General features: G+C 30.3%; 1 protein-coding gene across 1 annotated transcript in view; it reads left to right on the forward strand.

The window, feature by feature from the left end:
- Positions 1-17,942, forward strand: part of LOC131943528 (G surface protein, allelic form 168) — a gene marked incomplete at its 5' end in the record, with an annotated part of 49,542 nt that extends 31,600 nt beyond the window's left edge. The window contains 27 exon segments of the mRNA XM_059303703.1: positions 158-421; positions 833-1,096; positions 1,949-2,212; positions 2,383-2,646; positions 2,816-3,076; positions 3,347-3,610; positions 3,783-4,043; positions 4,780-4,914; positions 5,708-5,842; positions 6,241-6,375; positions 6,775-6,909; positions 7,310-7,444; positions 7,786-7,920; positions 8,319-8,453; positions 8,842-8,976; positions 9,376-9,510; positions 10,457-10,578; positions 10,769-10,833; positions 11,684-11,850; positions 12,085-12,186; positions 12,798-12,932; positions 13,405-13,539; positions 13,701-13,857; positions 14,514-14,734; positions 15,038-15,111; positions 15,460-15,510; positions 15,698-17,942. Coding sequence (XP_059159686.1) covers positions 158-421; positions 833-1,096; positions 1,949-2,212; positions 2,383-2,646; positions 2,816-3,076; positions 3,347-3,610; positions 3,783-4,043; positions 4,780-4,914; positions 5,708-5,842; positions 6,241-6,375; positions 6,775-6,909; positions 7,310-7,444; positions 7,786-7,920; positions 8,319-8,453; positions 8,842-8,976; positions 9,376-9,510; positions 10,457-10,578; positions 10,769-10,833; positions 11,684-11,850; positions 12,085-12,186; positions 12,798-12,932; positions 13,405-13,539; positions 13,701-13,857; positions 14,514-14,734; positions 15,038-15,111; positions 15,460-15,510; positions 15,698-15,730 — 4,319 coding nt within the window.
- Positions 17,943-18,476: the final 534 nt, after the last annotated feature.

Genomic DNA, 18,476 nt, shown 5'->3' on the forward strand with positions numbered 1-18,476 from the left:
TCTACATATGCCTACATTATTCAGATGCATTAGCTGTCATGTACGTTGTTGCAGATGTTATGCAACTTTTCTACCTGTATACCTAAATGAGTTTAATTTTCTTTGCTTCTGAAATAATAGTGTGTACACTGTCTAACTACTTTTCATTACATGTCAGTTTGCAATGGGACACATTATGGTGTCAACTGCTCACTTCCATGTAGCTGTGTACTGAACAACACAATTGACTGTAATGAGACAGATGGGTCTTGTAGATGTAAAACTGGTTGGACTGGCACCAAATGTGACACAGACATTGATGAATGTCTAAATACAAGTTACTGTCCAGACCCACATGATTCTTGTTACAATCTAAATGGCACTGCCCAATGTAGATGTGATGATGGATTTGTCTTTTCTGCTCTTAATTCATCATGTCAAGGTATTTGAGTCATTTATTTCATGTGGCTTCTTGTTGACTAACATAGTTCTAACTCTTGTAGCACAAGCAGTTTTTGTTGCACTGTAAAAAAAAACAACACTTGTATACTTGTAATTTATTGATTTGTCTAATAGCAAAGAATTCTCCATACATTTACTAAATAATATCACTAACTCAAACTTTTATTTGCTTAGTAAAAACACAAATGTGTCTTGTTATTATTTTGATTAATCTATAGCAATTATTAACTAATATATTTTTTAAAAAAACCCAATGAAACCTTAAGTTAAAAATAATATATTTTGTTTATCTAATCAAAACCACATTGTAACAGTACAACTCTGAAATAATAAAACAATGTATTCATTGCAAACTATGCTAAGAAATCCTTTAATGTTTACACATCAACAGCTTGTGATACAACACATTATGGTACAAACTGCTCCACACAATGTCAGTGTGTCATAGCAAACACTGCTGACTGTAATGACACAAATGGAGCTTGCATTTGCAAACAGGGCTGGAATGGATTCTTTTGTCAAACAGACATTGATGAATGTCTAAATTCAAGTTACTGTCCAGACCCACATGATTATTGTTACAATTTAAATGGCAGTGCTGAATGTAGATGTGATGTAGGGTTTACAAAACCAAGTTCTAGTGCACTTTGTCAAGGTACTTCAGCCAACTTTTTTTTTGGCTTCTTGGCCACTAACATTTTACCACTTTGAGCAAAGCATGCACTTGTAAAACTTTCTAATATTTTTTTTTTTTTGCAATTTAATGATTTAATCTTTTACTGTATAAAAAATCTGACAACAAAAATGTTAACCAATAACTAGCTTTGGTAGTAATTTATTTAACACTATAGATTGTTAAAAACTAAAACAAGCAGACTCATTTTGACCATGCAAATCATTATTATTAACTTTAACACCTTACTAATGTACTGAGACTTGCACACCAAGAATTTTATTTTTTATTTTTGCTAAAATCATTTAAAATGTTTAATTACAAACATATAGGGCCTATATGAATTGTACATTTATATATCATATAAAGGATCACAGTATTTAATGTTTAACTATAACAAGTGTAGATATTTTTAATATTTACATAATTGAAGGCTGTAGTCTGTCTAGGCTGCTCTAGGCTAACAGAACTTACACACTAGATACTAACAGGTGCTTATCAAAAGTTTGTTTTTAAGCACAATTCCACAAACATAGTGTGAGAAAAAATTATAAATAATTACAAGTTTTAAAAAAAATATTTCAATTTTACACTTTAAACATGTGATAATTTTACTAAGATGGTATTTTTAAAATCAGGACAGATAAAATATGAAATAAGCTTTACATTAATGTGTCTGATAATACACATGTCTACTTTAAAAATAGACAAATGTTTCCACATAAACAGCAACAAAATGCAACTTTCCTACCTGTATGGCAAAACCAGTTAAATTTTCTTTGCTTCTGAAATAATAGTGTGTACACTGTCTAACTACTTTTCATTACACATCAGTTTGCAATGGGACACATTATGGTGTCAACTGCTCACTTCCATGTGGCTGTGTACTGAGCAACACAATTGACTGTAATGAGACAGACGGGTCTTGTAGATGTAAAATTGGTTGGACTGGCACCAAATGTGACACAGACATTAATGAATGTCTAAACACAAGTTACTGTCCAGACCCACATGATTCTTGTTACAATCTAAATGGCACTGCTGAATGTAGATGTGATGTAGGGTTTACAAAACCAAGTTCTAGTGCACTTTGCCAAGGTACTTCAGCCAACTTTTCATCTGGCTTTTTGTCCAATAATGTTGTTCTAACTAAAGTACTGCATTAAGCTGTATACAATTATTGGCTTCACTAACAAGAAGAAAAATTTTTAATACTTGATTCACAGCATTTCTAATGTAGATAAAACATCCTTTCTCCAAATCAACAGCTTGTGATGCTACACATTATGGTACAAACTGTTCAAATACTTGTCTCTGTATTGTGGCAAACACTGCTGATTGTAATGACACCATTGGAACTTGCACATGTAAAACTGGTTGGACTGGCACCAAATGTGACACAGACATTGATGAATGTGGGGACACAAGTTACTGTCCAGACCCACATGATTCTTGTTACAATCTAAATGGCAGTGCTGAATGTAGATGTGATGTAGGGTTTACAAAACCAAGTTCTAGTGCACTTTGCCAAGGTACTTCAGCCAACTTTTCATCTGGCTTCTTGTACACTAATGTTGTTCTAACTAAAGTACTGCATTAAGCTGTATACAATTATTGGCTTCACTAACAAGAAGGAAGATTTTTCATACTTGATTCACAGCATTTCTAATGTAGATTAAAATCCTTTCTCCAAATCAACAGCTTGTGATGCTACCCATTATGGTACAAATTGTTCAAATACTTGTCTCTGTATTGTGGCAAACACTGCTGATTGTAATGACACCATTGGAACTTGCACATGTAAAACTGGTTGGACTGGAACCAACTGTGATCTAGATATTAATGAGTGCAGCAACTCTAGTTATTGTGGCCAACATGAAGAATGTCACAATTTGAATGGTTCTGCTGAATGCAGATGTGTGTCAGGATATCAGAAACTCACACCTGGTGCTCTGTGCCAAGGTAGTTGTTCAGACAATTTCTTTCTTCTTGTTTATAAAATGTTGTCTAAATGAATTGAATCTGTGGTGAACATTTATGTTTTGTAGTAAACATATTTTGTTCAGATTTCAGTCTCTACATATGCGTACATTATTCAGATGCAATAGCTGTCATGTACATTGTTGAAGATGTTATGCAACTTTTCTACCTTTATGCTTAAAACAGTTACATTTTCTTTGCTTCTTAAATATGAGTATGAACACTGTCTAACTACTTTTCATTACATGTCAGTTTGCAATGGGACACATTATGGTGTCAACTGCTCACTTCCATGTGGCTGTGTACTAAACAACACAGTTGACTGTAATGAGACAGATGGGTCTTGTAGATGTAAAACTGGTTGGACTGGCACCAAATGTGACACAGACATTGATGAATGTGGGGACACAAGTTACTGTCCAGACCCACATGATTCTTGTTACAATCTAAATGGCAGTGCTGAATGTAGATGTGATGTAGGGTTCACAAAACCAAGTTCTAGTGCACTTTGCCAAGGTACTTCAGCAAACTTTTCATCTGGCTTCTTGTCCACTAATGTTGTCCTAACTAAAGTACTGCATTAAGCTGTATATAATTATTGGCTTCACTAACAAGAAGGAAGATTTTTCATACTTGATTTATGGCATTTCTAATGTAAAAAAAAAACATCCTTTCTCCAAATCAACAGCTTGTGATGCTACCCATTATGGTACAAACTGTTCAAATACTTGTCTCTGTATTGTGGCAAACACTGCTGATTGTAATGACACCATTGGAACTTGCACATGTAAACCTGGTTGGACTGGAACCAACTGTGATCTAGATATTAATGAGTGCAGCAACTCTAGTTATTGTGGCCAACATGAAGAATGTCACAATTTGAATGGTTCTGCTGAATGCAGATGTGTGTCAGGATATCAGAAACTCACACCTGGTGCTCTGTGCCAAGGTAGTTGTTCAGACAATTTCTTTCTTCTTGTTTATAAAATGTTTTCTAAATGAATTGAATCTGTGGTGTACATTTATATTTTGTAGTAAATATAATTTGTTCAGATTTTATTCTCTACAAATGCGTACATTATTCAGATGCATTAGCTGTCATGTACATTGTTGCAGATGTTATGCAACTTTTCTACCTGTGTACCTAAACCAATTTAATTTTCTTTGCTTCTGAAATAATAGTGTGTACACTGTCTAACTACTTTTCATTACATGTCAGTTTGCAATGGGACACATTATGGTGTCAACTGCTCACTTCCATGTAGCTGTGTACTGAACAACACAATTGACTTTTCTGATGGCTTCTTGTTAACTTATATTATTTTAACTGGGGTAACCTGTTATTTTTTTATGATTTTCTAATAGCATTGCAACCATGGTCTTATTTATCTTTGTTAATGTGTACATGTTCTGGGGGAAAAATAAAGCTATATTAAAAATTAAAAATAAATAAAAATATATAAAAAATAACTTTTGGCAGGCTTGTTTTCTAGACATGTATAGTATACACATCATTACTACACTATATGGCTAGGTGGTTGAAATCATTTATGGAAGAAATATCAGTAACAGAGTATGTATATGCCTAATGAATGATACATTTATAAGTGAAAAATATTTTTTCCAAATTTATTTTGTGAGGATTTAATAACCTTAAATGAGCCAAAATAAAATACATTTTTCAGTTTGTGATGCAAATCATTATGGATCAAACTGCAACAAAACTTGCAGCTGTAATATGACAAACACAGTTGACTGTGATGATGTGTCAGGTGATTGTACATGTAAACCAGGATGGAGTGGAGCCAATTGTAATACAGGTAAACATTTGCTATCAAAAATTGTTGTCCACAAATGATTTCAGAATGTTTAAGCTTCATTTTCATACCACCCATTTATAACCATAGCTTCAGAAAAAGAAACACCATCTCATACATCTAAAACCTGATTGTAAAGCCTAGAACATTTACATATCAAAAATCCTAATTAAACTATATTTTACGAGCCGACCCGCTGCATATCATACGCCCCTATTTAGTTGTTTTTCTCTACTTTTCAGTAATTTATAATTTGTGAATTCGACAGTACCAATGCTGCCATTGAAAATATTTGCTTAAAAACACTACCCCTCCCCACCCACGTGAAAGCAGCCTCCTCTTAGTTACCTCCTCTAAGTTTAAAATCGTTTCAAACTAAATTATCTGCCCCTAATAGCCGTCACCAAACCCGTCTCTATGATTGTAAAATGTAAACAGAGTGAACACCGCTCACCAGATCATGTGGGGGTGGGGTGGGGGTGATAGTGATAGAGAGAAATAGATCGGACTGCAAGGAGGCGCTTGCAGCTTGTTTTCTAACTGATCCCAGAAGAGAATTATATATATAGATAGATAGATGTACCTTGGTCATTTAAGTTAAAAATAATTTATAACCCATCATTACTACACTGTATGGCTAGGTTGTTAATTAAAACCATTTATGGAAGAAATGTCAGTAACAGAGTATGTATATGCCTAATAAATGCTAAATGTATAATTGAAATTTTTTTTTTCCAAATTGATTTTGTGATGATTTAATAACCTTAAATGAGCTAAAATAAAATACATTTTTCAGTTTGTGATGCAAATCATTATGGATCAAACTGCAACAAAACTTGCAGCTGTAATATGACAAACACAGTTGACTGTGATGATGTGTCAGGAGATTGTACATGTAAACCAGGATGGAGTGGAGCCAATTGTAATACAGGTAAACATTTGCTATCAAAAATTGTTGTCCACAAATGATTTCAGATTGTTTAAGCTTAATTTTAATACCACCCATTTATAACCATGGCTTCAGAAAATGAAACACCATCTCATACATCTGAAACAAGATAGCAAAGCTTAGAACTTTTACATATAAAAAATGCTAATTAAACTATATTTTATGTACCTTGGTCATTTAAATTAAAAATAATTTATAACCCATCATTACTACACTGTATGGCTAGGTGGTTAATTAAAACCATTTATGGAAGAAATGTCAGTAACAGAGTATGTATATGCTTAATAAATGCTAAATGTATAATTGAATTTTTTTTTTCCAAATTGATTTTGTGACGATTTAATAACCTTAAATGAGCCAAAATAAAATACATTTTTCAGTTTGTGATGCAAATCATTATGGATCAAACTGCAACAAAACTTGCAGCTGTAATATGACAAACACAGTTGACTGTGATGATGTGTCAGGTGATTGTACATGTAAACCAGGATGGAGTGGAGCCAATTGTAATACAGGTAAACATTTGCTATCAAAAATTGTTGTCCACAAATGATTTCAGATTGTTTAAGCTTAATTTTAATACCACCCATTTATAACCATGGCTTCAGAAAAAGAAACACCATCTCATACATCTGAAACAAGATTGCAAAGCTTAGAACTTTTACATATAAAAAATGCTAATTAAACTATATTTTATGTACCTTGGTCATTTAAATTAAAAATAATTTATAACCCATCATTACTACACTGTATGGCTAGGTGGTTAATTAAAACCATTTATGGAAGAAATGTCAGTAACAGAGTATGTATATGCTTAATAAATGCTAAATGTATAATTGAAATTTTTTTTTTCCAAATTGATTTTGTGACGATTTAATAACCTTAAATGACCCAAAATAAAATACATTTTTCAGTTTGTGATGCAAATCATTATGGATCAAACTGCAACAAAACTTGCAGCTGTAATATGACAAACACAGTTGACTGTGATGATGTGTCAGGTGATTGTACATGTAAACCAGGATGGAGTGGAGCCAATTGTAATACAGGTAAACATTTGCTATCAAAAATTGTTGTCCACAAATGATTTCAGATTGTTTAAGCTTAATTTTAATACCACCCATTTATAACCATGGCTTCAGAAAAAAGAAACACCATCTCATACATCTGAAACAAGATAGCAAAGCTTAGAACTTTTACATATAAAAAATGCTAATTAAACTATATTTTATGTACCTTGGTCATTTAAATTAAAAATAATTTATAACCCATCATTACTACACTGTATGGCTAGGTGGTTAATTAAAACCATTTATGGAAGAAATGTCAGTAACAGAGTATGTATATGCTTAATAAATGCTAAATGTATAATTGAATTTTTTTTTTTCCAAATTGATTTTGTGACGATTTAATAACCTTAAATGACCCAAAATAAAATACATTTTTCAGTTTGTGATGCAAATCATTATGGATCAAACTGCAACAAAACTTGCAGCTGTAATATGACAAACACAGTTGACTGTGATGATGTGTCAGGTGATTGTACATGTAAACCAGGATGGAGTGGAGCAAATTGTAATACAGGTAAACATTTGCTATCAAAAATTGTTGTCCACAAATGATTTCAGATTGTTTAAGCTTAATTTTAATACCACCCATTTATAACCTGCCCTTATAAAAAATAAAGACCTTCTCGGAATTAACTCTAAAAAAAAACAATAAAGCTTAGGGCTTTTCAATATAAAAATGCTTAATTCAACTATAATTGATGTATCTTAGTCATTTACATTTTTTAAAATATGCACTATAGCAGAGTTTGTTTATGCCTAATGAATGATTAATTATTAATTCAAAACATTTCTTTTTCTAATATTAAAGTATGAAAATTTAAAGGTATTCAATAAGTAAAAAATGAACTATTTCAGTTTGTGATACAACTCATTTTGGAGCAAACTGCAACAACACCTGCAGCTGTAATATGACAAACACAGTTGATTGTGATGATGTTTCAGGTGCTTGTACATGTAAAACAGGATGGAATGGGCCCATGTGCAATTCTGGTAATAATTTATTATTTATAATTATGTTGTACATAAATGATATCAAACTGTTTAAGAATAATTTTACCCATACGTTAGTATTAGTAAGTCCTCAAAGAAAGAAAATGTATCTCATAAATCCTGAAATAACATCAAGAAGCTTAATGATTTGCCATATAGTAAATGCATACATAAAGTATACTTATTATCAGCTTTCTTAATTAGATCAAATAAAATACAGCTATAGCTTACCTTAAGCTCATTACATGCCTCATGGTTACAATCATCCATGAAACAAATATAAGCAGCACAATATGTATATGAGTGATCAATTGAAACTTGAAATGTATATTTTCAAAGTTTATGTTGTGACAATTTTAAATAATAATTTATTAGTCAACATACATTATATTTTTCAGTTTGTAATGCAACTCATTATGGAGCAAACTGCAGCATCCCATGCAACTGTAATATGACAAACACATTTGACTGTGATGATGTCTCAGGAGCTTGTACATGTAAACCAGGATGGAGTGGAACCATTTGTAATACAGGTCAATGTTTGCTCTCAAAAATTGTTTTCTATAAATGATTTCAGATTATTTAAGCTTAATTTCAAAACCACCCATTTATAATCATGCCCTTAGAAAAAGGAAGACAATCTCATACATCTAAAACAAGATTGCATAGCTTAGAGCTTTTCCATATAAACAAGGCAAATTAAACTATTTATCTTGGTCATTCAAATTAAATTAAATACATAACACTTTATTACCATATTATATAGCTAGGTGGTTAAAATCATTTATGGAAGAAATATCAATAGCAGAGTATGTATACGCTTAATGAATGATACATTTTTAATTGAAACATGTTTATTCCAAATTTATTTTGTGATGATTTATTAACCTTAAATGAGCAAAAGTAAAATACATTTTTCAGTTTGTGATGCAAATCATTATGGATCAAACTGCAACAAAACTTGCAGCTGTAATATAACAAACACAGTTGACTGTGATGATGTGTCAGGTGATTGTACATGTAAACCAGGATGGAGTGGAACCATTTGTAATACAGGTAAACAATTGCTATAAAAAATTTTTGTCCACAAATGATTTCAGATTGTTTAAGCTTAATTTTAATACCACCTATTTATAACCATGGCTTCTGAAAAAGAAACAACATCTCATACATCTAAAACCTGATTGTAAAGCCTAGAACATTTACATATCAAAAATCCTAATTAAACTATATAAATGTACCTTGGTCATTTAAATTAAAAATAATTTATAACCCATCATTACTACACTGTATGGCTAGGTGGTTAATTAAAAATCATTTACAGAAGAAATATCAGTAACAGAGTATGTATATGCCTAATAAATGCTAAATGTATAATTGAAAACTTTTTTTTCCAAATTTTTTTTGTGACGATTTAATAACCTTAAATGAGCCAAAATAAAATACATTTTTCAGTTTGTGATGCAAATCATTATGGATCAAACTGCAACAAAACTTGCAGCTGTAATATGACAAACACAGTTGACTGTAATGATGTCTCAGGTGATTGTACATGTAAACCAGGATGGAGTGGAGCAAATTGTAATACAGGTAATTGTATAGTTTTTTGTTAAAAATGTAAAGTAATTCATTTTAAAAATGTTGACAGAATCCAATCTGTTGATTTCTTTACTTGTCTACTATTATCTGACTTCTATCTTGTACTAGAACAAGGCCAAGCCACTACGATTTGAAAAATATTAAATTAACCTATTAGCCTGCATTATTAGAAATGTTGTGTTTATTTTGCAAGTAAAACTGTAAAAAAAAATACATAGTAATAATTCCTACATTTTTGCTTGTTTTTTTTACATAAAAATTATACATAATTATAACATTTAGCCTGATTAGCATTGCAATAAGAGCATTTTTGAGTACATATCGAATTCCAAACCTCAAAATTTCATAGCCAATCCATTCCCGGTGTTTGGTTAGCTTTACTTTTAATTTCAGTTACATGTAAACATTACTGATGACAAATCTAACGGTGCTGCATCAAACACACTATTGGCAGTGATAACATCAACTGAAATTACACTTGTAAACCCCGTTGGACTGGCCCCAAATGTGACACAGATTTTAATGAATGTGGGAACACAATTTACTGTCCAGACCCACATGATTCTTGTTACAATCTAAATGGCACTGCTGAATGTAGTTTTGATATGGGCTTTGTGCTTTCAAATCTTACTTGTCAAGTTCCTCAGCCACCCTTTCTTCTGGCTTCTTATTGACTAACCGTGCTCTAACATTTATAAAGCATCATGTTGTATTTTTATGGATTCACAAAAAAAACATATTTCAAAAATGATAATCCACTACAACCTTAATTAAAGAAATATATTTTTGGACATAACAACTTTTGATTCAAACCACTAAAAAACTTGCAGCAAAAATTTAAAAATGTGTACCATTTTGTTTTGATTATTTATATTTTATTTATCATTCAAATAATGTGTTATATTAATGTATGCCAAATATTTTGTTTCATCTTTAGCTGAAATTGCAACATACCATGCTAGGATTATCATTAACTACGATTTCCCAGACAATGATACATCTTTAGTAGATAATACAACAGAAAAATATTGGGACCTCAAGAACAAAATTGAAAATCATGTAAGCAGCTGATTAGAAGAATACTTTGGAGAAATAAAATTTCTCTGATTAAATTAGTAAAAGTTTTTAAAATTAGGATGTATAAAGTGTGTATTTAAAAGCATTATCAATTTTTTTAGATGCATTTTTGAATTATGTTTTTTATTGTTTAAAACTTGAGTAATTCATATGTTAAATTTTTTGCTTTTAGCTCAACAATTTAGGTCAGTTATTGGGTCAAGGCAAATTTGTTAGAACCATCGTAATTGGAATCCGGTAAGTAAATCGTTTTCTAATGTGATTATATTTTTTCTACAAACACATGTTATATAATTATACGGTAAGTAAAGTGTTTGGCAACCTGCACCTCAACCTGTTTTTGGTTTCTTATTAATGTAAATGTTCTCTAATTTACAACTCGTATTAAAAAATATCTAAATAAAACAACAATGTATTAAATTGGATGTAGTCTAAAGTTATATAGTAACAGAAATTATTGAGTGCAATGTCCCTAATATTAAGTATATGTAGGGTCATTAGATTTAGTATATAAAAAAAGCTGAAACACAGTATATAGAATGATTATGCCAAAAAATAAACATTAAGAGCCATGTATGTAAAATATGTCAGTGTTAAGTCAAATTCAATTTTCACTTAGACCTATGCATTTTTCTATATAAACATGAGATTATTTTATATGAGTCACTTTTTCTTATATTTGTTCCAAACTATTATACTAATATGTAATGCATTGACGATTCTAATAAGAGTAAATTAATGTGACATTAGTTAGATGGTGAAGCACCATTTTAGACATGTAGAAATATAGGGTAGATGCAATGGATTTCAAATTATTTTGTGATATTTGTGAGTCAGTTTAAGGCACATCAGTTTAGGGGCGTATCTTTATGCCCTATTATCATATATGTTACTTGCACAGCTGGTCAGAGGTATTTGTTAAAGATTGGTGAAATTGTGATCACCTTGTAGGCGTAAGACCATGTTCTAACATCAGTCTTGATTGTTGGCTCAGAGTTGTTAAGCACAGATCTTAACATACAAATGAGATAAAATCATTTTATGGTGACTGGATAATCAAATATAAAATTATTTCTTCTTTTCACAGCAAAGGATCACTGATTGTTGATACAATGATTGAAATGAGTAATAAAACTGAAGAAAACCCAGATATCTATGCAGCAGCTGTTTTATCAGGATATGTAGTGTCAGCTACTTTTGAAATAAATAACAAGACCTACCCTGCTCAGGTAGTCACAACACAAGAATACAACTGTAAGTTTTTATATTATTTTTCTTCTAAACAGGATAAAATACATGTACTTTATTGAAAATATAAATGTTCCACTGTCCTTTACTAAAATAACTTTAAAACTAGAATCTGAAGAAGACAAGCTTAGGCCAGCATTTAAACATGCTCTTTAAAAACTTAATTATTATTTTATGATGGAAACCCAAGCCTGAGTATGCAAGATTTACAATTTCATTAGCAAAAAATTTGTTTTTCAGATACCAAAGACAGTAGTGTGTGTGATATATTCAATGCATTGTCAGGTTGTGAAAACAACTCTGTGTGCATTGTTAGTGAAAATAACCTACCAGTGTGTCCATGTAAGTAGCAACATGATTATTTTTTGGCTTCTTGTTCACACCATTGTTTTAACTGGAGTTACATATTCAGTTTTATGATTTTTTTTTATGGCATGGCAACCATGGTCTCAGTGATCTTCATTAAAATATATTTTGTGGTTTTTGTTCAAAATTCTATAGTCTATATTACTTAATATATACTTTTTGCTCTTGACTCAACTTAATTACTTTGTGTCATTTAAAAACATACATAATTTTTAAACGTCTACTACTTTTTTGCATGTTCTGTATTTTTTAGATAATTCATTGCTGAATTGTAGTCACCATATCTACGCCATTCTCCATTAAAATAATAATGTTTGTGCCCACATTATACATCTGCTTTTTCTTTTGGTTACTCTTTCTATTAATAATCAAGGCCTATATAGTAATTGCTTCAGGTCAAAGGATATGTGTGTTTTCTAAAATGTTATACAAAATGTTCAGTAAGTGTGAATGCTAAAGTATACATGTTCTGTGGAGAAAATGATTTCAGAAATAAAAAAAATTGGCAGGCTTTGTGTTCTAGACATGTGTAAATGTGGTGCTTTAAATGCAATATAATATTAATACAAATAAATTATGTTCTTCAGCTTGTGATGCAACTCATTATGGAGCAAACTGCAGCTTTTCTTGCAGCTGTAATATGACAAACACTCAAGATTGTAATGATGCGACTGGAGCTTGTACATGTAAACCTGGATGGAGTGGGGCTATTTGTAATACAGGTAAAACTAATTGCCCATTCAGTTTTGAAACTGATATATTGATGTATACATTTTTTTTCTACTTATAGGTGTGGTTTAAATAACTTTTAAAAATTAGCCTGGCAAGAAATATCTTAAGTATAAATTAATAGCAGTCTCTTTTTTTATTCCTTTATGTCTGTGATCATGTATTACAACTGAGCTATGTTGAAAATTTTGGAAAAACAATTATTATAATATACAAAGAAATAACTGAATTATTTCTTAATGTTTTACACATTTAATGTAATCATTTATATGTTTTATTTTATGTGTACTTTTACCATGTTATCTGAAAATTTAACATTAAATTTTCACATTTGTTTAATGTAGTGCCTACTCCACCCTGTCTGAACTTATATCACAGCGTTTTAACCATCATCAACTTGGCTCATATTTATACATATTGTTGTAATTGAAGCAGCACAATTAATACATTTTTTAACTCTTTTAGCCTGCGGTCAAAATATGTATGGAGTAAACTGTTCTAACACCTGTAACTGTGTAGCAACAAACACCCAACAGTGTGATAGATTTACAGGAAAATGTACTTGTAAACCTGGATGGTTTGGTACAAATTGCAGTACTGGTATGTTTAGTAGTTACAGATTTTTATTACATTTCTTTGTTTGAAAATCCTTTGTTTGAAAACATTTTTCCTCCGGCAGAACATGGTGAAAGGTTGTTACATTTGTTAACTGTTGATGTGATTTTTATAAACAAGTGATTTTAAAATATTTTATTTAACAGCTGTGACAGCTGAGGCCAACCATGACCTAACCATTGGTCTGGCTGTTGGCATCCCATTGTTTGTGATCCTGGCTGTGACTGTGGCAGTCATTGTGTGGTGTTGCATCAAGAGGAAATCTGCTAATCAAACACAGGGCAGCACTCCTTCACTAGATCGGTCAGTTGTCAAACACTTTATTCCTGCCTTTTTCTGTAACTATTATAGTTTTTAATGTCAGAAATAAACAACACAATCATGGATTCATTGTGCCCATTACTTAAATCTTTGATTAAATAAGTTGATTCAGTTAACTTTGGTTAACTTATTTAAATCACATTTGAAAGTTTATCAGTATAGAACTATCTCTAACACTATGTTATATTTGCCATTAATTTAAATAACACGTCTTTGAGCATTAAAGAGTTGCAAAGACAAAAGCAATGTTACCGCGAATTGATTTTCTACATTTTAAGAATCTTCTACAAAATTATCATTAGTGTTGAAGGTGTATTTTGAGGATACCAACTTTAAACTTTCACCTTATTGATTTTAATAGCTATTGTGATTTCAACATTATTATGGCGTTCTTAAAAAAAAAATTAATTAAAGCTATTTTAATTAAGATCCATGTAATAAAAGTTTCATTACAGGCATACTCCAAAGACTATGGCATACTTATTATTTGTTGTTATAAATACAATTTCTAAATATTATGTAGATTTTAACAAATATTCTACATAATGTTTATTAGTGAACTAATTATATGCCATTTAGAAGCTCTTAACCTAAAATAGTGAAGCATAAAACTGATACTGATATTTTCTACTCAACAGTGATGCACCATTTAGAAGTATATTCGCCACCCAAATAGCCACCAAAGGCTCGTGGGGCACCCCATCACTGTACTCACCTGATGCTTACTCTGAAGCTGGAACAAGTGAGGGCAGCAGGGATGGTAAACTGATTAGAGGCAAGCGCTCAGGATTCAAAGACTCTGCCTGGTATGATGGTCAAGGGACATCAGCTAGTCGGGACACCATGAAGGAAAGAAATGGTAAGTTATTCTTTTCCTAGCAGTATAGAAACTTAATCTTGTAGAAAACTAGATTGAACAAAGAAGGATTTTAAATGTTAAATTTTAAAATGTATTCTGGTTTTCAATTATTTATTTATTATTATTATTATAATTAGAAAAAAATTTAAAAAATATATGAATTATTGGAAAAGTCTAAATGTATTTAACACTTCAAAAATAACTCAAAGACACATTTGTTTTTAATTAGAGATTTTCAAAACATGTATTTAACATACACTTCTGATTTTTAGTGTTAAATACACAACTAATTTATTTTTCCAGCACCCAAACCTGAAGGCCAGACTGCAAACTTTTCTTGGGAATACATGTTTAAACTTTTGGAACCTCACAAGGATGTAAGTGACAAGTCCCTATTAAACATCTAATTATTGACTGCTACATTTACTTGATGACATAATTGTCTCTTTTTTTATCTTTATTTGTGTGTATGTGGTTGTTTTGAACTACTTTACTACTTTATGCATGCAAGTGTTACTAAAACTGTTAGAATGTGTTTCCAATAATCAGTTGACTAAAAATCTTATGTAGCCTATTTTCCTACTGAAGGTATATCAAATTACTAATTAAATATTTCTTTTTCATAGTTTTTCCTTTAGTTTCTTGACATTGAGCAAATGACACATATTGCTATAGTTTAGAAGTTAGATAAGGATAAATTAATTTGTGATGCTTTTTATTTTCAGTTTGAAATTGTTAGACCTAACTACAGCCCATCACCAAACCCGGCATACGTAGTAAGTTATATATTTTTCTACTGGCATACACATTCCTTTTGCACAATTAATTTACTTAAACTTTTCCAAAATGTAGAGTTCCAACACAAAAATATATCACGCTATAATTTAATGCCTATATAACTTAATATTATGTGCCTATGTTAAAGTATGCTTTGTTTACATCTGTATTTTTCCTTCTCCACAGCCAAAGAACAAGAAGGGCGACTCTAACGCATAACGTTGTTACCTTGTGTTGTTTCACATTCAGCTGTTGAATATGCTGTTGATATCTGGTCATAATCTCATTCCAAAACATTGCAACTGGTTTTGCTAATGTACTTTAACAAATGTATGCATATGTTGATAAAAAAATGGTCTTTTAAAATGAATTTTTTAATGAAGTTGCATTGAAAATTTTGTATGGTGATGCTATAGCTCATGAAAAGGGATGTGAATCTAAGATAGCACTTGAAACCATGATACCTATTGTGGCAATGTCTGTGGTTGATTTGTTGCTGCCTATTATGTTCTTCTAATATTTATTGATGAAATTGGTTGGAAAAGAGGCATGAAAAGACTTCAATTGTGAGTAAACATAAGATATACATTTTTCATAAGGATTTGTTTCATTTACTAGATGTCAGATAAATAGGTTTGCAAATCACTGACTACGTTGAGCTACTATTCATTGATGCCACTAGGTAAAATATTTATTCACATTAATTTTGGTGCCCTAAGAACAGACTAGTTTTGGTGTTCTATTAGGAGGCTATTTTAATAACCTCTTGTCATGCTAAGATTAGTGTCTGAAGCCACACAATAATCATAAAGTCTCACTAGTTGTTTTGTCTTTCAATACTTAAAAACTTAACTGACCTCTGATTGTTTTAAACTATTTTTTTTTCTCTATTTATATTTTATCCATAAAATAAAACTGGTATGAATACATTCGATTCCTTTTTAAAAATATGAAAACAATTTATAAGAAACAGATGAACTCTACTTTATTTGCCCCATGTGTCTTGGGCATAAATGGGAAATGATGATGATTTATATGTAACAGATCTCCACTTTTTATATCTGTGCTTTAATTTAAAAACAAATTAAATGTATTATACTGAGTAAATGTGTTTAAGATTAAATTGTGATCGATTTTTTGGTGATTCACAACAATTGCAAGCACTGCTCTCTATATTGTAATGCATTTACATGTTGATAAGTGTTCAGAAATTCTGTCATTAGTTGATCATCTTCAAATCTTTTTTTCAAAAATGCAAAACATTGTCAACTGTTTGATTTAGAATCTGTTCGACCATATTGTGATTTAAATAATATTTGGCAATAATAATAATTATAAACTTATATCCTGCTTTTTTAAATTTTATTTTCAGGGATTCCTTAATTTAATAGCTAGCCTTAATGATGTGCTTTAGCCTTAGATAATGTGGATTGTTTCTGTTGATGAGTTATTCTTTGTTAAAAAAGATGGTCTTTTTCTGTCTTTTTATAATACAAAGAAGACTACAATTCAAAAATCATTTTGAAGTTAATTTAGGCTATAATATCATCTGTTCATCAACATTTTGTCAATTTGAATATTATTTGTCTTCCATTTGGTTTGTTAATGTTGTAATTTATTTGAAATCCATTATGTTAGCAATATGGCATGATCAAAATTATACATATATATTTTACGTGTACATACATTGCTCATTGAATGTAATAATAAACTATGCAATATATACATATTTATTTTCATTTACATTATTTTCTTTATATTTTTGGAAATATTTATTGAAACTACTTTTGATGTAACAGTGTAACATGTTAATAAATGTAAGTGCTGACTGTGTGATAATAAATGTTTAGTGTATATACATATTTCTATACATTATAGAACTGATATTATGTTTAATCATTTTCTTGGTAATGGAACTTATTACTTTAAAAATTAAAATTGTAAAAAAAAAAAATCCAAAAATACTATTTTTAGATTTTTAGTTATGTTTATAAACTATTTAAACTTGATATAATGTCAACAAAATGATTGTGTTATGTAACATCATATTTTTATATCTAGCTACCACATATGGAAAAAGAAAAAACATATTAACCAACTTGATTTAGTACTTATTTTTTTTGATTTTTCAAATGTAATATCAAAATAAATTTGATTGAAAAAAAAATTAAAATCAATAATTATTACACCTTGTATATTTATAACTAAGTTTATAACTCTTCTTTCCTTATTAATCAATTTTTTTTGGTAAAATTGAAGTTTAGTTCAGTTTATATTTAACATTCATACAAAAGAAATATTTTTGAATATTTGTTTGAAAATTCTAGAATGTGGACTAATAGATTATTACATCTTGTTGGTTTAAGGCCAAAAAATGTTACTTTTGACAAATATTCTACATGTTGCAACTGTTTTTTAAACTGATTTACCAATAAAAGAAGAATTTTAAATTTATTTTTTGTTTAATAATTCTTCTATACACATTTTTTTAAAATAAAGAAGTTTATTTAAAAAAAATGTTAGTATTGATGTCAGTATTTCACGATCAATGGGGTTGTCATTCAAAGTTTGTATTTTTAACCAATTTATTTGGGATACTATTCAGAATCTAACAAGTATGGTATTACTTAAGAAAACTTAGATTGCATGGTATAGTGCTTCATCATTGACCACAATGTCTCCAGCTTTAATATGTCCGTAGTATGTCCCCAAGTCCACCCAGCCCTGTGTGCCCTACTCAAGTATTGGAATGTTAGCAAGGCTGAACATTATGCTAACCTCACTATCCCCTTTTCTTGTTTTTAAATTCTTTTTTTATGAATAACTATCCCCTATAAAACTATTATTAAATATTCTGAAGATATTCAAGTTAATGGATGGTGCGTGTTTTCTTTTTGCACATTTTGAAGTTTTGTAAAAGTAACAAAAGTTATTTGGTTTTAATGTCCATACAGTATATGAAACA

The sequence above is a fragment of the Physella acuta genome, unplaced genomic scaffold (assembly GCF_028476545.2).
Source record: "Physella acuta isolate Inbredline_101_S28 unplaced genomic scaffold, ASM2847654v3 ptg000459l, whole genome shotgun sequence".
In the NCBI taxonomy this organism is placed as follows: domain Eukaryota; kingdom Metazoa; phylum Mollusca; class Gastropoda; family Physidae; genus Physella; species Physella acuta.